This window comes from Lactuca serriola, chromosome 6, assembly GCF_051521515.1.
Source record: "Lactuca serriola cultivar US96UC23 chromosome 6, Lser_US96UC23_V15, whole genome shotgun sequence".
In the NCBI taxonomy this organism is placed as follows: Eukaryota; Viridiplantae; Streptophyta; class Magnoliopsida; order Asterales; family Asteraceae; genus Lactuca; species Lactuca serriola.
Window position 1 is genome coordinate 199,038,860 of NC_136413.1, and position 20,084 is coordinate 199,058,943.

The window sequence follows — 20,084 nt, forward strand, 5'->3', positions numbered from 1 at the left end:
CTGGTGGACGACTCGACAGTGGTGCCCCTAGAGGATATTCAGGTTGATGACAGCCTGAACTACATTGAGCGGCATGTGGTGATCCTCGACCGAAAGTCGAAGGACCCGAGGAACAAGAAGGTCGAGCTGGTGAAGGTGCAATGGCAGCATCGGAAGGGCTCAGAGTGGACGCGGGAGCCGGTGGATGAGATGAGGGAGCATTATCCGGAGCTTTTCCAAGATCAAGCAGCAGACTTCGAGGACGAAGTCTAAAATAAGTGGGGGAGACATGTAGCACCCGGTTCCTGGTATGTATTTCATTCAAGTATTTTTCATAATTTGGACTAAGACTTGCGAGTTAATGGCCCAAATCGTCGAGTAGTATCGACTTGGACCCGGGGGTTAATTCGCGGACTCGTCGATTCGGCAGCATGACTCGACAAGTAGACTCTGGCTGGACAAAACCCTAATCCAAGGGTTTGCACCCTATTTAAACGTCTTATTCAGCCTCCCTCATCCCTTATGCTCTCAGAACTCCCTCACATCAAACCCTAATCGTTCTTGGTGAAGATCTAAGGCCTTTTTGGTGATTCATGGTGGTTTGTGGTGGCATGAAGGAAGGTGAAGCTTGAGGAATCAAGAGGTTGGCCAGAGGAGTCGAACTTGTGCATCATCTACAGTCCTTGGAAGGTATAAAGTCATCACCTTGCTATTTCTTGCATTAGATCCCTTTTGGGAAGATTTAGGGCTTTTATAAACCATTCTTGGTGACCAACCATGATTGCAAGCATGGTGGGGGTTAAGGTTCCAGATCTAGGCTCGTTAAAGGGTTAGAAGGCAGAAAGGGACTGCCTTTGCACCCATGGAAAGCCTCATGCAACTCAAGAGCTTCTTTTAGGGTCTTTTTAGCTCATAATTCCATGCATGTACATAAAGTTCGTAACTTTACGTGCTAGATCGATCTTAGGAGCCTAGATCTATCATTTGGAGAAGTATTTTACATCAGAAATCAAGAAATGAGACTTGGACAACCTCGACTCGGCGAGTTGTTCTTGGGACTCGGCGAGTCTAAGGGTTGACTTCCCTTTTCTGTTAGGGTTCAAAGGAACCTGGTGAGTGTTAGAATGGCCTTGGAAGGGTCCGGGGGAGTGACCCGACATATTGGACTTAGCTATAGACCTGGAGTTCATAGGACTCGACGAGTGCATGAGCAGACTTGGTGAGTCCAAGGCAATCTCCCAATTGTTGAAGATGAACTCAACGAGTTGTTCATGCAACTCGGCGAGTCGGATGAAGGTTCATTCGAGGTTGTTTTAGAAGGAGAACTCGTCGAGTCATTGCTAAACTCGACGAGTAGAGGCGTGGAGAAGGACAGAAGAAGGGTAAGGACTCGACGAGTTGGAGGCCCAACTCGGCGAGCCATGTCAACTGGAAGTTGACTTTCACTTTGACTATTGACTTGGTCAGGGGTAAAATAGTAATTTTACCCTAAGAACAGTTATCAGTGTCTGACTAAGTTTTTTATGGGAATTATAGCCGGAGGATCACCGGTGCAGCAGTCAGAAATCTGTCGGTCAGCTTTTTAGGAGTCAGCCTTACGAGGTGAGTTACCTTCCAGTAGGGGTGGGTCTAAGTAACCAATGTCGGCCCACCAGTATGTGATTATGGTTGATATGGTTATCTTTTTGATAATTGTTTGGTTGATATATATGTGTTGAGAATGTGTTTAGAAGAAGTAGGGCAAGCTAACCCTAGTTATCGATTGAAAGATACCGAGGACGATTACCGGTTCATAGATACCGATGGGGTGGATAAAACCCACATGTATAGTAGTAAGATTATGAAATGTAATTACGTGACTCAGTATGCTTATGTATGTTAGTATGAAACCAATATGTTTATGATCTGTAATATGTGATAGGGATACAGGGTGCAATAGTCCCCAGATACCGGTTGAAAGATACCGAAGGGGAGAGTAGCACCCAGCTACCGGTTGAAAGATACCGAAGGGGAGGATAGTTCCCGGTTACTGGTTGAAAGATACCGAAGGGGAGGGTAGCTCCTGGCTACCGGTTGAAAGATACCGAAAGGGAGGGTAGCTCCCGGTTACCGGTTGAAAGATACCCATGATTATGTGCTATGGGTATGATGGGGGAACTCACTAAGCTTTGTGCTTACAGTTTCAGTTTGGGTTTCAGGTACCTCTTCGTCTAAGAGGAAGGATCTGACGGTGTAGCAACGCATCACACAGACACACATGTTTTCCACATGGAGTTACCTAGGAATGTACTCTGATTTATTTCACTTTTGACAAAATGGTTTTTGTGGTGACATGTTTTGGATTATTGAGACATTGGATGTGACATGAGATATCATTATGAATGTTTTTATAACGATGGTTTTTCTGTTATAATTTATGTAAAAATGAAAATTTTGGCCTTGAAATTTGGGGTGTTACACCATCCGAGTAAACCAAATGTGGTGGCCAATGCCTTGAGTCGTAAGGAACCAAGAGCACCTTATCACCTAAATTGTATGGATTTCGTGGTAGTTCCTAATATAATTGAGCAAATAAGAGATGCTTATACGGAAGGACTAAAGGAAGAAAATGTAAAGGAAAAGATAATGATTAAATAGTAGGATCAACTTGTGGAGAAAAGTAGAAGACTAAAAACCTTTAGAGGTCGACTATAGATTCCTAAGGTCGGAGGTATTCATGACATATTGTTTCGAGACACTCACAAGTCTAAATATTCTATTCATCCGAGAACTACTAACATGTTTCACGATTTGAAGACCAATTCCAGGTGGCCAGGTTTAAAGAACGACACCGCAAAATGTGTAGCAGAATGTGTGACTTGCTCTCAAGTCAAGCCAGATCATCAAAAACCTTATGGTAGCTTAAAATAACCAAAAATTCCTAAATGGAAGTGGGATAAAATCACGAAGGATTTTGTCACCACAATTCCAAAGATTTCGCATGATAATGACATGATTTGGGTTATCGTCGATATATGTAACGCCCGCGTTTCCAGGATAGACATTTTCGTTGATGTAATAGTCTAGGTTAACCCTTGTAACTCTTTTTTAAGTATTAATGATGAAATATTTGAGTATTATGTGAATTATGTGTATTTGTGTGCTTATTACTTAATTATAAAGACTTAATTTAATTAAGAATAAAAATAAGCGTCAAAATTAAATGTTAGATAAAGCCGATATCTATGGATAATGTTGTAGTGGTTGAAACGAGGTTTCCGAATATATAAGGAATGCCAAAATCCGAGTTATAGCGAAGAAGTTATGACCTGTCGAAGTTTCGCGACAGAACCGGCACGACGCCGAATGACGTAAAATATGAATTTAAGATAGAGCGATATCTAGCCTTAGTGATCTAAACGAAATTCGTAGGGTTAGTTAAACCGAGAGCGTGCATGAAAAGAACGCCCAAATCTGACTTCGTATGAGTAAGTTATGATTTTTCGAAGTTTCGACTTAGCGGTATGCAGCCCGAATACTCGAAATAGTGATCGAGTGATATTTAGCCAAAAATTTCTAAATGAGAATTTAATATCTCATTGATAGTAGTCCAACGATAAAAAGACAGACGAAAACGGAGTTCAGATGAAGGAGTTATGAATTTCGAATAGAGTTTTCCTGTCCCGGCCTACTAAAAATACTATATAAGTAATATACTTATAATATATTAAAAATCAATTCAAAATTAGCCAATGGAGTCTAAATGAGAGTTGTAGAGCATAATCTCACCTTCGCGTCGATATAAAGAACGTCGAAAACAGAGTTCTTATGCGAAAGTTATGAATTTCTAAAGTTCGGGGCGCGAACCCCAAAGTTGTGTCAGAGACCACGACGTGGCAAGCAGTGCCACGACGTGGCAAGTCTTCTGACACCTCCGGGAGTCCCCCAGACGCAACTTGCGATGACACATGCAGTGACGAAGCCCGCGACGTGGAAAAAGGTGCCACGACGTGGCAAGGGCAGATTTTGCCCTATAAATAGATTTGAAGGGCCAGCCGTTTAGGATTTCTATTTTCTCTCCTCTTTCCCGTTTTACCTCAATTTACGTGCAAGAAATATCCCGAATCAAGTCCCGAAGCCCCGAAGATCCCGAGAAGTTCAATTCCCAAGCCGAAGCTCTACCCGCGAGGAGTCCGGTTTTTGTGAAGATCTTCCAGATCTACCGAAGAATACTACTTCTACAAGCCGTAGTGTTGTCCGATCATCTTCTGATCAAGTGAGTGTGTGGTTACTTTCTTCTAACGCATAATTATGAAGTATTTTATACGAAATACGTGTTATGTGTATATTTTGTGTTATATGTGTGAATGTATATTCACTCTCTTCTATCTCATGGATCTGATTTGTTTTCTATGAAATACGTGTTATGTGTGTGTGCCTCATCTGTTATGTGGAATATGTATTGATTAAAGCATGCTATACAGGTTTTTAAACTATGTATAAAAATGTATATTTTTATCTACTAATATGTTGGGTAGAACATGGGTAGATAGTTGGTGTGTAATAAACAGATGAGAGGCCTCGTTGTTGTTTTGATTCAGTCATCTAGCGGAGTTTAGATGACGACCACAGACTTTTCTAGACAGTCATGTGGAACACTAGCAAGCTTGCCACCTGTAGGTGTTAATGAACTTGGGTGTTCATTCGTTGTACTCCATCCCCCTCATGGTTGCCTTATTTGACTTATATTGCTAAGGAACCCCCGAAGCATGTGTTGTCGCCCCGATGAAATATTCTTAGACTAGGTCCGTTATGTTAGTTGTCTTAGGGATGTAAAGTGAGAATAACGGGAATGGGTAATTGGGTTATTGTTGGTTCGTGGAATTAAATATAATTATTTATTGTGGGTTGAAAACCCTATATGCTCACCAGGCTCCCAAGCCTGACCCACTCAGTTTTATTTGTATTACAGGAAGTGGCGCAAGGGCATAAGATGGATGAATCATCAAGTTGTTTTGCTTACAAGTCTGTATATGTATATATTTGTTGAATGACTTGTAATGTTATCGTTTATGCTTTATGGTCTGTATCGGAACATGACATCCCGAGTTTTGATTATATAATGAAAATACACTTCTTTTATGAAATGCTTTGGTAAACATTGTTTTATCACGTTTTGTTTTTGGGAACAAATTCCGCAACTCTTTCAAATCAAAAGGATTTACTCTGAAATTATTTTAAAAGCATAAATGAAAATCGGTCTTTTCTAGCCGAGATTTTGGGGATGTCACAATATATTAACAAAGAGTGCTCACTTTCTTGCGACCAAGGAGAATGAGAAATTAGAGAAATTGGAAAATCTTTATTTCAAAGAAGTGGTTACTAGACATGGAATTCCATATTCCATTATTCCTAATCGTGACAGTCGTTTTGCTTCAAGATTTTGGCAGAGATTATAGGAAGAGTTGGGTATGAGAGTTCATTTAAGTACAACCTATCATCCACAAACTGAAAGGCAGAGTGAAAGGAATAGTCATACTCTCGAAGATATGTTGAGGGCTTGTGTTATAGAGTATGGTGGTAGTTGGGATACTCACTTACAATTGGTACAATTTGCCTACAAAAATACATACCATTTTAGCATTGACATGGCGCATTATGAAATGTTGTATGGAAGAAAATGTCAAACTCCTACTTGTTGGATAGAACTAGGAGAGAACCAGTTCGCCAGATCAGAGATTGTACAGATAACTGTGGATAAGGTAAAGGTGGTCCGAGATCGATTACAAGTAGCTCGTGAAAGACAAAAGAAGTATTCAGATAAGAAACACAGACCAAAAACCTTTGAGGTGGGTGAGAAACTAATGTTGAAAGTCTCACCATGGAAAGGAATCATCCGGTTTGGGAAACGCGGAAAGTTAGGAGCACGTTTCATCGGTCCGTTTTCTGTACTTGAGCATATAAGAGAATAGACATATAAATTGGAGTTGCCACTGAAGTTACACGGAATACACGATGTATTTCATGTTTGTTATCTATGAAAATGTTTAGCAGAAGAACCATGTATGTTACCCTTGGAGGATTTGCGGGTTGATGAAAAGATGCGTTTTGTGTAAGAACCGGTAGCTATATTAGAACGAGAAATTAAACAATTGCGCAAAAAGAGGGTTAAACTTTTCAAAGTTCTATAGAAGAATAAGCATGGAGGTGATATAACTTTGGAAATTGAAGATGATATGAAGTCTCGATATCTACAATTGTTTGTAACAGTACCTAATTCCATGTCAGAATTCTCTTAAAGAGGGGAGCATAGTGAAGTAGTCTTCTACTATGTAGGATTAAGCTTTACATGTGTTTTGTGTACAATTATATGCTTAAAATATAATAAAATGCTCACTCATCGAGTTTCATGACAAAACCAAGAGAGTAAAACTATTTATTAAACTATGGAAGTTATTTTTTTATAACAATTAAGTAATTTAGGATGACCGGAAAAATTATTGGATCAATCGGATGAAAAATGGTAAGTTTTGGAAACTCTAAACTTTTTACTATTTACTATTTACTATTAATATTAACTTTTACTATTTATTATTACCCATTTATTATTAACCATTTACTAAACTATTTGTAATGATTACATCATGAATATGTCATATACCTAACTAGTTATATGGAGAATGTCAACATTTAGCACTTATTATTAAAGAATTATATATGAATAGTAATTCTTACTGGTATAAATAAGCTTCAACACTCTCATTTCAAATCACACCGCTACAACTTCAAACACTTCCCATCAAGTTAGTAGTAAACCCTTGGAAGCAAGATTAGGGAAGAGTTCTCGAAAGAGAAGTAGTTCTAGCGCCCAAAATATGAATAATGATTATTCGGCAGCCGAATCAAAATCTTGACCGTCTAATTACTGTTCGTCTAGCAGGACTTAAGGTGATTCGATAGTGGTTAGAAGTTAGTACATGATATAGTATTATATTTCTTTAAATTTTATTGATGCAAATTAGGATATTGCTAAAATACGTATACTAGTATTAATTAATAAACGGTGAAATGATGAATATGATGTTGAAATGATATGCTAATACATGACATGATAGTAAAAGGTTATGTTTGATATTTGATATGTTGAAATATGGTGAAATAATGAATATGATGTGAAAATGATATGCTAATACATGATATAATATTAAATTAATATGTCAAAAATTGATATGGTTATATGTTGAAATATGTTTGTGGGTTATAACGATGAGTATGGGTAGTAATCTGTAAGTTGAATTAGTTGAAAGAGCTTAAGCCATATCGGTTGCAAGTTGCATAGTCCTTCTAGATGACTTTGCAACACATGGTTTAAGTACACACATATGTACACAAATTGGAGTGATGTTGGCTTTATGTTGTGGCTAGATCAAACATCGTGTAGGATTTGGGAGGTGTGTCCTTAGGATTGACATTGTTGAACCAATCCTGAACGACGTCGCAAGTTATAATACTTTGCAAGTCGGAGTAGCGAAAGTGGAAGTCTTGGAGTTAATAATTCAGGTAGGAGTCATGACTTACTTAGAACATGAGTCATGACTTACTTAGAACATTTACTGGCCAAACACATGAGTAGTGAAAAGGGTAGAGCCTTGGGTTAAAATATTGTTAAGAAACCCAAATTTAATAATCGTTTGAAATAGTCAAAATGATAGTTAAATGATGATTATGTGTATTGATTGGATGATAATGATAAATTGTTAAAATCATAATAATTTGAATGAATGATCCTAGAAGAAATTGCATATTTTGTTATGTACAACTTTATCGGCTCATGAAGCATATGCTAACACTTATTCTTTTGCTATGTGCCTTATGATTGATGCTGGTAGCTTAGAAGTTTGGCTTGGTGAGGTTGTGAAACTATATGGGTAGTTTCATTTGAATAAATATACCATATGAACATGTTTGATTTAATTATTTAATATTATGAATCGATTGGTAATGTTGTGGTTTATTTGGAAATGTTTTTAAAACATAAAAAGTCTTCTGCTATATTTATGATTAAAATGGTTTTAAAGTTGCGAAATTTTTTTAAAAAAAATCACGACGTTACAATATCACTAAGAGTCATGAATTGCCATTTCATCAAAATACTCTCATAGTCTGGTCATGAGTTTCCGCCCTCTTGAATTACTAATGTATGGTGCACTAAACAAACATCATCTTATGGTTACATGTATTATGTGATCATTGTGAATTACTCCTCCTAATACATGGTTATATCCTTTAAAACGCAAATAAGATAATTCCATTGTATTTTCCATATTGTAATGTTATTTGAGAAGCAATTTAACTAGAAAATCATATCATTGTTTTTTTACAATGGTGGTGAATTTCTCAAATTGATTATGCACCTCAACTTAGAATGTATCTCTCACCTAACCTCCCTACCTCACACTTCCAAGCATAATGGGACAGTTGAGCGACATCATTGACATGTTGAAAATGGTCTTTCATTGGTACATAATGCCTCTTTATCTCTATATTGTTGGCCTCGTGCCATTCAAAACTTTGTTTATTTAATTAATCGTCTACCCACCCCATTACTAAAACATCTCTCTCAATACTCGATTATATTTAATCAAGAACCCAACTATCAAAAACTTTGTCCCTTTGGGGTATTTATGATTTTCATGTTTACGTCCTTATACATATCATAAATTACAACCTTGATAAACTTCATGCATTTTTATTAGTTATTCGTGTAACGACCAGAAAAACGTTACTTCCTAAGTGAGAGGCTAAAGGAAAATGGAATTTACAAATGTAGGAAATGAAGAACCAACAAGTACATTACCATTAAGCATAAGTCAACAAAAGTAAACCAACACACAAATATGGTGTGTGAGCTTGGCCACGACGCATGGATTAAAGGGGTGCAGGACGTTGGGCTTCGTCTGGGTTGCAAGGCATGTGGAAAACACTTAGGACACATGGCCAGGAAGGCGACATGTAGTGCGACGTAGGGCTGACACATAACAAGGACGCGACACATCCTTATGGAGGGCATGACGCGTAGGCATATTTCCAACACTATAAATAGTTGGCACCCGTCTTTCATTGCATGTTTTCCCAAAGATTGCTCGGAGGGCTAAGCAATGATGTGTAGTTTACGGAAGTGAGTGCTAACGCCGATACATGAGTAATTGTTTACGAAGCAAGACAAGGTATTCTCTTATCCCGTTATTACGTTAGTATAACTAAGTTACGTCATTACGGTAAGGCTTTTAGAACCCAAGTCTATTAGTAGAGTATGTGATACGGTGTTATTGTGGACTTGAATGATAAGTTGGATGGATGAATTCCCCGATGGAATTCTTAGTTGGTTAACAAAGATTATAAACCCAATGTTATGAGGTGATTTAAAGAGAGTAATAGAACTGACGGTATACGGGGTTAGACCGTTTAGTAGTTGTAGTATGGGACTTGGTAAGTATAGTAACAAATGGTTATATGGTCCAGTTAAAGGTCGAATAAATGACCACTATGGTAGACGTGATAGTAAATCTTTACAAGTTCTAAGGAGCTTGGTAATTGTTTGAATAAGTTTGGATAAGCGATAGATTGGAAAGCATCACAACAATTGAGGTCGCGACAATAGTTACTCTTCACTAAGGTGGTGTTTTTTTCCGAAGCTAAAACGTTTGTAGTCTGCAGACCACATCTGCAACCCTCTGCAGTAGAAGAAGAGAACCAAACATCTACAAACTACAATAAGAAGTTTGTTTTCTCTTTTAACGTTTGTAGGCTACTAAAATAAACTGAAATGAACCATACGATAGTTAAAAATAATTCTAAATCAAAAAATTGTTTAGTTTTAATCATATGCAAATCGAATACAAAGATCATTGTGATGATATGATTTGTAAAGACATTTATATAAAATAATTAAACATAATAATTGCTAAATAACAATAAATAAATTTGTTAATTTAGTGAACATGTTTATTTTGTTAACTTTTCCAAGATGATGGTTATTTCTTTGGTTAGCTTCAATAGATTTGGTAATTTTACTGATTAACTTTATAATTTATTAATATTTGATTATACATGAATTGTTTATCGATATGAAATTTACCAAACAGTTTTGAAATTATGTAAAGTATACATTAATTGTTTATAATACATTTACTAATATTATTAAAATAATAAACATGTTGAAAATTTAAAAAAAAATTGTGTTGAATAATATATCTTAAGGTAAGGTGGGAAGTGGTTTGAAGATGAGGGTCCAGTGCTATGCAATGCAGTACACACGTAATAGTTTCTAAATCAAAAGTCTTTTAAAAAACAAACAACTGTAAAATATCAAGTGTTGTGCATGTTCTGCGCAACACAGCCAGAAGTGGTCAAAAGTGATTAAAAAACGGTTTCTAAATAGTCAGGTGAGCATATGTGGATTTAGTGGGTACATAGCAAACTAATTTAAGGGTTAATATTATATAAACTCTAAATTTTTAACGCGTAATTGGAAAAAGCCCTCATCTTTTTTTATTATTATTGTGGCCGCAACTTTCTAGCAGAATTATCACTCTAGCCCACTTAACGAGTTTCATGGTTAAGTTGGTTAATTTTTTTTGCAAAATCAATCCTAAAAAGTTCAAATTTAGTCCCTGAAGTTTGAAAAAAATTACACCACATGGTTTTTTAACTTTATTTTTCGTTTTTTGTATACTTTATTTATTTTCGTTTTTTTAAAAATATATGTACATTTTTTTATTTTCTTTATATATATATATATATATATATATATATATATATATATATATATATATATATATATATATATATATATATATATATATATATATATTACTTATTTTCATTTTTTAACTTTATTTTTCAACAATTTTTTTAAACCTTTTTACCTTTTGTTTTCTATTTTTTAGTGTATATATAGAGTATATTAGAGTTTTTTTAAGGTTTTTTCATATTTCTTTTCGTATTATATTTTATTTTTTTCAACTTTTTATTTTTTATTTTTTTTAAAGCGTAAGTCCCTAGTTTCCATAATTTTAAAGCGTATTTGTGTTGGAAGCTTATTGAATTATGTAATAAATGATGTAAAATTCCTATCAAGTTATATGTGAAAAAGGGGAATAAAATGTCTTTTATGTGATTAAGGATATATTGTACTCCATCCACAGGTGAGTGCAAGGAAGTGGATCGTGGATATTATGTAGGCCTCGTGACGAGCTAAAGGTTATTAAAAGGAATGACCAAGATTATTAACTATTGGTAATATTTCCAATAATAACATGGTCATTTTGGGTTGTCCTCATGACCCATTTGAGAAATAAAGAATTAGGAGAAAATAAGCTTATTAATTTATTATGAACTAATAAATTAATTGTAAATTATTTTCTATTTAATTAAATAGTTTTAATTAATTAAAAGTGTTGAATATTAATTAATTAATTGTTAATTAATTGGAATTATCTAGAATCCTCCAAGAAGTGATAGGGGGTGAAATTCTTAAAAGATAAGGGTTATCCTTAGGTTTTGGAATAATTTGATGATTAATTAATTGATTGAAATTTATATTGTAATTAATTAAATAGTTTTGATTAATTAAAAGTGTTTAATATTAATTAATTAATTAATTGAAATGTTCCAGAATCCTCCAGGAAGTGATATGATAGGGGATGAAAATCGTAAAGGAGAAGGGTTATCCTTAGGTTTTTGAATGACTTAAGGATTGAGAAATATGCTATAAAAAGGATTCTAAGGATCAAACCCTAATACTCCTTGACTCTCTTGAAATCGTCCCCTTGATCTCTCTCTTTTCTCTTTGGACAAAAATTATAACCTTCCTAGGGTTATAGAATTTTCAAAAAAAATTCATTCCTCCTCCTAGGGTTTTCCTATTTTCTCTTTTGGTGTCTTAGGTGCGAAGAAAAAGATGGATTTCTACTATTGAGTTCTCTCATCCAAGCAAAGTGGTTGTTACGAGATCCCAATCTAGGAATCAACAAGAAGATCAAGATCAAGAGGTTAGTAATTTTACAGTTTTCAAAGTAAGTTGCTATGATAAACTAAACCTAGATCTATTATGGTGCATTTACACATAAGGTTTTATCTTGTTTTCATTAGCATAACTAGTATGTATAAATGTTAGAAAGCCCATAAGTGGTATCTAAGACATTAGGTTACTGTAATATGTACTACAAAAAAATCAAAAATCTAAAACCTCGGAAGACGCAACGCACCCTCTCCGGCGCGGAGCACTGAGTCGGTAAATCTGTTGAATTATCGAATTTTAGATAATGCCTATTAATATACAATATTATTTAAATAAAGATTTAATTTTGAATATTTAAATTAAACTGAATTTTAAATGTTATTTAGATAGAGATTTAAAATAAATACGATATGATAAACTTCTTGAATTTAATACTATTTAAATAAGATTAAATGTGAATATTTAATTAAAAAATTTTAAATATTATTTATAGATAATTAAATTTGAATATTTAAATGAACAAGCTATAAATTTAAAAGGTTTAAACTTATTAGATATGATATGATAGTTTGATTACTATAGGTATAACACAGTTTACAACATATGCCCCCACATGTTTAATTAAAGCAATGTCGGTCAAACTACGACTAGACTCATTCCCTCTAATCCTATAAGAGAGGTTTAAGGAGGTCTCTCTGATTTCTAATGGAGTCGGTTATTAAAAGCTCATAGTTTACCACCCTCACCACCTCTTTGCATTTTGAGAGTGGAGTTACCGAAATGGTTTTATATGATAAGTGTTTAAAGTTAAATAGTATTAACTAAAGTGTTAAAATAAAATCTTGTTTTATATAATTAAAACGTGAGTCATATGCTACACATGAAAAACATACAGTTCCTTTATAATATTTTGATGGAGCATTTTTGGTTAGACGACACATCAATTTGAGGATTATAGTTAGACATGATATGAAACTCACCAATCTTAAGCGTACCTTGAGCTGAAAATCATGCGGTTTTGCATGGTTGATTCACTATTTGTTCTATGATCCACGACATCCCTGTCATAAAAATTAAATGAGCACAGTCATTGACTCTAGTCAATGAACCTCAAAAGATATAGGAGTTTAATAGTGAAAGAAATTGATAAAAATTACTGTCTATCTAAATAACTTTATGGTGTGTTTACGGCATCCCTTTACACATTACAAATCCAAAAATGGATCATATAATTGTTAAATAATTCTTTTTAGGTAAGTTATTTTTAAGTGTAAAATCAAACTAACTAAACTCTCCCTTTTGTAGATGTCGATCCCGAAAAACAACAACAACCTTCCTCCTCCTCCTCCACAACCATCACCACCACCTCACTCGAACTTCTCACTTTTGTCGGTTCTTTCTAGGGAGAAACTCACTGTACCAACTACATACATTAGATCCGCACCTTAAGGATCACCTTGAGGTATGAGAACAAAGAGTTTGTTCTCGATGGTGAACTCCCTAAAATCACTAAAGAATTTACTGACGAATAAATTGTTGCTTACAATAAACACTACGATGAGTCGACTAAGGTTGCTTGCCTTATGTTGACAACCATGTCCTCTGAGCTCCAAAATGGCTTTGAGAACTAGGGTGCATACATCATAAATTATCAACTCAAGGATATGTTTCAAGAGCAAGCTAGGTTAGAACGATTTGAGATCGTTAAGTCCCTAATGTCGTGTAAATGTCAAGAGGGAGCTTTTATATGTACGCACGTTCAGAAAATGAATTCGTACATAAACAGACCGGATCTCTCACCCCTTAGCTAAATGGAGTAAAATTACCTTCTACCAAAGTATATTGTTATTTTTGAGCACCTCAAAGATATATTCCTTCACTTGTTGGCTCTTAAATTAAAATTAATTGATGCTTAATTTTATTAACATCCGTTTAACTTTTAAAAAATATCCAAAATGAATCTATTTTGTTTAAGATAGTAATTTTTACTAAGCTATAAATATAATAGACTACTAAGGTATTTATTTCACAATTCACGCAACATGACTTGTATTATACAACTTGTGTAACTTCATTAGTTATAGAGTTAATGGCATTGTTGACTAACCAATTGTTCGTTTTGATCTTGTTTGTGCATTATAGGTCACTAAATATGTCAAATAAGTCTTCTTTTTTTCGGGATGTGAAGAAGTTATCCGGTTATCATCACTATGTGGCATGCCATATTGATATGATGCTAACATCAACATAATGGGTCCACGTGACTTCTACATGGATTATTCTCTTAAAATTCTAATTTATTATTATTTATTAAAATTTCAAATTATTATTATGAATAATAATTTACATGAAAATGAGAAGATAGGTTCAAGAAAAGATCTAAGTTTTTGTTCTTGGTGAACAACACCATCCACCTCCCACCACCATTTCAAATTGCAAAAATGAATCAGCCATATGAGAATCTATTATCTATTCTAATAAATGAATAGTTTTAATTTTTTTTGTCAAGTGTCACTCCAATACAACTCTTCATTAATATTATTTCATGTGTCATGTAGATATATTAGGCAACTCATTTCAAAATTCAAATTTATTTTCTAATTATATGTTAAATTTGAAGTTATAATAACTTTAAAATTTTGATATATCTCTTAATTAATAATTTATTTAAAATAATTGATTAATAATTGTAAATTTTTATTGTGAAAATTTAATTAATTTTATAACCAGTGATTCCCACAGGTTATAAACTAGTACGTGAATAAATCAATAAACCAATATCAAAAGCTAAATGTGAATCCAGATCAACATAATGAATCCAAGTCTACAAAAAATAAAAATAAAAAAAATAAAAAATAAAAAAAAAAAATAGATCGTTTATAGTTTCTAAAGAACAGGCACATAAATACGGGTGTTAACCCCAAGTTAAATCACAAAAAAAACGCAACTCGATTTACAATGTTTCCTTCTTGTGTCTATTGATTGAGCTCTTATGGATTCAACGTTGTTTCTTTCTTTTTTTTTATCTCTCGATCGAACTCCCTCTCTCATTGAATCTCATTCTATTTTGTTTTCAAAATGCATATTGATTATATAGACACAACAACGGGTGCACATTCTTCTGTTTCTCTCTTTTTGGGTCCACCACTCCACCACCAACAATTGTTGCTTCTATGAAGAAACCCTAATCTAAAAACAAAAGAAACACATAGACAGAGAAGTCGACATGTGTGGATGTATGGTACCAGATTTGTGGACGAATGAAGATATGGATGCTTTGTGCAGGAAAATGCACAAAAAAATGATTAGATGAAAACTAATAGTTGGCGGATCAGAATTGACATTAACTCTAAGTTATAACAGCGGAACAAAAAGAAGGCTTCAAGACTTGATATAGGACATTTGACAAGTTGAGTTGAATGAGGTGGCAAACCTATCTATCATTCAATGATGAAACTCTACCATTATGAGATGCCACATTGGCATTCAATGGATTTGAAGTTCAATGGTCATTGAACTCTTCAATGGAAAAAAAAAAAGAATTTTTAATTCTTAAATATTTACTATAAATTACATTTTATAACATTCTTTTGAACTTTGTAAAGTTCAATACATCGTAGGAAAAAAATTATAAAGTTGTACGGATTGTAAAAAATTATAAAGTTCAATGCATTATGGATATTTCCTGCTTAAAAAAGTTACATATTACATAATGTTATTTATATCAGAGGCATTTCTTTTCTTATGAAAGTAATCATGTCTAGGACCGTGTATTTGGTGACATGTAAGAAGTAGTCGATCTTTGTACCAAGGATAATAATAAACAGAGTATTACTTACTTAGTTATGTTCCATTATAAAGATTATATTTGAAAAATAAACATAAAAAAAGTCTGTATACCTTTAAATCCGATAACAATGCAAGAGAAGAAAAAATGCAAAAGGTTTACACTTGTATTTTTCAGATTAGTATCACCCAACCCAACCCAACCCAACCCACACCATTCCCAAAAACCAAAACACAACTTAACCCCAAAATAACAATCAACTTTTCCCTATTACCTACCCAAAATACCATACCATACCATACCATAGCATTGAAAATTATACAAATATGACATGACAATTTTTAGCCTTTCTTTTTGGAATCACCAGCTTCGCCTTCTTTTACCTTCATCAAAGCTTTAGGATCAAGCGGGATGGTTCCCACTGTCAAAAAACCAGAACTTTGACCATACCCGTTGACTTTGACCGGCATTGACCCCACTGTCAAAACACCACCATCACCATCTTCTTCTTTTTGGTTTATAGAGAGGGATTGAAAATGTAAAACATCATCTTTATCTTCAACAACCACTTGTTGTCTATCTTGATGATTAGTTGAAGCTGAAGTATTTTTTATTATATCATGAGTTGTAGTTGTGGTTGTGGAGGCCAAATCATAGAAATTATTTGAATTATTATTATTATTATTGTTAGTAAGCTTGCGGGGAGGTTGAAGAACAGGGACAAATACTGGAGTGCCATAGCTTTTGATTAGTAATCTGGCTTTCTCTTCCTGTAATATCTTCTGTCGGTTCTCATAGTACATGAAATCATCAAGTAAAGATGTCTTCCATGTATAGTTCTTGAATACTTTCAGCATTTCTATTCCTTTTTTATACTTTATCTGCACCAAATCAACAACCTTAAAATTAAATTCAATTCCCATTCCCCAATAACTTCATCCAATCTGTCTGCAACATTTGGATTTGGTGGAATGTTAAATTAAACCAAACAGATTGTTGATGATGTTATTATGATAAATAAAAGCAGAGAAAACACCAACCTCTTGTGTATCGCGGCTGTTTGTTACTGGTTTGTGCTCATTGTTTTCTAATATGATGTGACGGAAGTGGGGATTTGGTACATCTTTAATTATATGCCACTTCACTGGAAAACTCCCACTCCATTTGTCTTGTTGCCAAAAATCCATATCTTTATGGAAATCCACATGCCCACTCATCTCAGCAACCCCACAAAACTGCCCGCTTGCATTCACCTGTTATCAATTTCATTTTCATCCAAATCATCAATCACACCATAATAATTTATTTCTTTCAATTTCTTTCTAAAACTTACAGAGAAAAACAGAAAGACAGGACAGTCCCCTGCTGCTGATATTTTCTGGGCTTCTTCATAAGCAGTGTTGAGTTTCTTGTTTCCATTAGGTGTAGAGGACCATACATTATACTTGATACTCTTATGAACATCATCCTCGCTGTATGATTTTATAACAAAGAACTTTGCATTCACATACTCCACAGGGAAATCATCCTTGTTGTAATTGTCCATGGAGATTACAATGTTTCCTTGCGCATCACTATTCCCAGCTCTAGTTGAGTAGGCTTTAACAGTCAACCGACTGTTTGATCTAGGACCACGGTTCTGTTCACCCAAACCATTCGGATTATTACCATTTCCACTGACATCATTTGTCGTCTTACCAAAACTTGACTTTGACCGAACCTTATCCACCACCACCCGCCCATTACCACTTAAATTAGGCAAGTTGTTGTTACCAGAAGGAACACTAACTTTCAGCCCGTTGTTATGATTCGATGTAGTTTTCCCACTGCTGGAAGTCACAGTCACACCACCATTACCATTGTTTGCAGCAGGTAATTTGTTATCATTACTTTTATACCCTTCTGAAACTTTTCCAAAAGAATTTGCATGGTTTGTTGGATTTTGGGTGTATGTTGGATTTGCTGACGATGGATCGGCCCAATTAGATGTGGGCATATCCATGTATTGATCTGTTGTTGTCAAAGTGTCTGGAACAAGCATGGGATAATAAGCTGGTGAAGAGGCACCATTTTCATAAGGTATGTAGTACTGTTGTGCCCCTACATAGGAGCCATCAGATCCTATTCCTATCATAGCACCAGGGATGTAAGGATTGTAAGGGTTATATGGAGACTCTGCATATCCATAGCTAGGTGTAGTATAATACACATAAGGCATACTTTCTGTTTGTGTGCCCTGAACAAAACACACATACATTATGAGTGATCAAAGATTAACTCATTAACAATAACAAAACCAAACACTTTCTATGCTTACTATGAACTGAATATTTTGACCATCCACACCAAAAACTCTATGGTGGTCATCCCAATCACCTGGCGATTCCAATCCTGTTAAAACATAGTCAGGTACTTATTAACTTTATGCAGAAAGTGAAAATAAATAAATAAATTAAAAAGTTACCTGTACAAATATAGCCGTAATTGGTAGCAGAGGGATAATACATGCCCTGATCAACCACAAACTCTGGAGTGCCTTCGTTATACATAGCAGCTTCAAGTGGTTCAAGAACACAGTTTGTTAATTGTGAATTTGGGTCAGTAGTGCCTTGAATCTGGGAGGAAAACAAAAACATTAGAAACAACTCCAAGTTGTTACTATACATATATGTATGTTCAATATTATTGGTTTTTTTAAGTTTATGTTTTAACATTCTTTCTCAGTTGTTTTATTACCAGGTAAGCATCTGCATTTCCATGTTCAGGAACATTATACACATCCATTCCAAGACTGCTACCACTGTAGAAACATACGTAGTACAGCTCAAACACATTCTCTTTTTTACATGCACGATTCTTAGTCATCCATAAATTAGCTAAGGCTTTCCAGAAGAATTTTATTCTGATATACAAGTCATGAATGAAGTTCTATAGCAAGGCACGAATGCAGAAAGAAGGAATCTAACCTAATCTTCTTTTCATCAAATCATAGAAATAAATACCAAGGGTGGAAGAAAACACAAACACAAACCATTTCCAACATTCAAGGGCCCAGACAGAGTTCTAAAATCTTATACAAGCTTCAAACTCGGTAAATACAAATAAGCTAAACAAGAGAAGGAATCGAACAAACATTATACAAAGCCTACAATGCTCAGTTAACTCATACTTCACATGCTAAGTCGTGCTAAAGTTGACAATAACAGCAGAAATTCTAAAAATCAAATAAACAATGTAAAAAACCCTACATCCCCAGAATCACAACTTTCAATGGACCACAAAAACACACTCTACAAATTACAGATTCCCTTGGTTTTAGATTACCAGAACATAGCCCTAAAAATCATTCGGATACACGAAACTCGCAAATTAGTAAGAAAAAAAAAAACAAGCCCTAAATTATCATGTATAAAAATCAAAAGGAAAAGAGAAAGCAAACATGATTAAGAATCAACAAAACATGTCAAAACACAAAGGGAATACTTAAGCAAAAGGAATTAAATCAATCACAGTGCGCGCGTGTTTGGTTAATAGAAGAAGAGGATTATACCTGAAGGGGAAAAGAAAAAAACGAAGCTAATTTAAGCCATGGACGAAGCAGATAGTTGGATTAGGGCAAAATTGCATAGCTTGCCGATAGAGTTGATGATGTTCCTTTGCTGCATAATTTTGTAAATAAAATTTCAGAAAACCCTAACCCTAAGACATATAGAGATAGAGAGAGAGGGAGAATTGTAGAGAGAGAGAAGGAGTTGAAAAGGGTGGGAAGAAGAGAAAATTAAAACGAAAATGAATGTTTGATGAAGAGCGAAGAGAGAGAGAGAGAGAGAGAGAGAGAGAGAGAGGGAGAAGGGGGGAAATGATAAGAGAGACGAGAGACAAGGGATTGATTCGCTGGAACGGAGGCCTTTACTTATTTGTGGTGGGGAGTATTACAAACCAACCAAAGTATCCCTTTTACGACGTCGTTATATCTTTCCCATTTTCTCTATTTCTTTTTATCTATCTATTATTGGTTTGAAACTTGAATCAATACTTAAATAAATACCACGTATTAAACTCACTACACTCACTTACCATTTTCGGAATTAACAGTTAATAACTTAAACTATGATTAAAATTTACTATGCTAAGCCAAAATTATTATTGTGTATATCCATACAAAAAATAATCGCATCTTTAACTTTAAACTTTAAATAACTTAAACTGTAATAAAAGAAAAAAAAAAGTTGGAATATTGATATTAAGTCAAGATTCAAATGATTTATATATATAAATAATAAATACATATAAATAAATAAATAGGGGTTGATTGAA

The 20,084-nt window shown here is 34.4% G+C and overlaps 1 protein-coding gene and 1 long non-coding RNA gene across 3 annotated transcripts; one reads left to right on the forward strand and one right to left on the reverse strand.

The window, feature by feature from the left end:
* Positions 1 to 10,978: 10,978 nt before the first annotated feature.
* On the forward strand, positions 10,979 to 13,859 carry LOC145059409 (uncharacterized). The gene is made up of 2 exons (XR_013686768.1): positions 10,979 to 12,011; positions 13,286 to 13,859. It is a non-coding gene; the product is annotated as an uncharacterized LOC145059409 (long non-coding RNA).
* Positions 13,860 to 15,862: 2,003 nt separating this feature from the next.
* ECT6 (evolutionarily conserved C-terminal region 6) lies at positions 15,863 to 19,657 on the reverse strand. Of its 2 annotated transcripts, XM_079005668.1 has the most exons (7): positions 19,318 to 19,657; positions 18,504 to 18,567; positions 18,232 to 18,382; positions 18,085 to 18,158; positions 17,101 to 18,003; positions 16,808 to 17,020; positions 15,863 to 16,648 (listed from the first exon to the last, which is right to left on the reverse strand). In XM_079005668.1, the coding sequence occupies exons 2-7, from the start codon at positions 18,549 to 18,551 to the stop codon at positions 16,109 to 16,111; spliced, it is 1,929 nt and encodes a 642-aa protein (XP_078861794.1). In that variant the 5' UTR covers positions 18,552 to 18,567; positions 19,318 to 19,657; the 3' UTR covers positions 15,863 to 16,108. The 2 variants fall into 2 exon arrangements, with proteins under 2 accessions (XP_078861794.1, XP_078861795.1); XM_079005669.1 differs by lacking the exon at positions 18,504 to 18,567.
* Between the last annotated feature and the right edge of the window lie 427 nt (positions 19,658 to 20,084).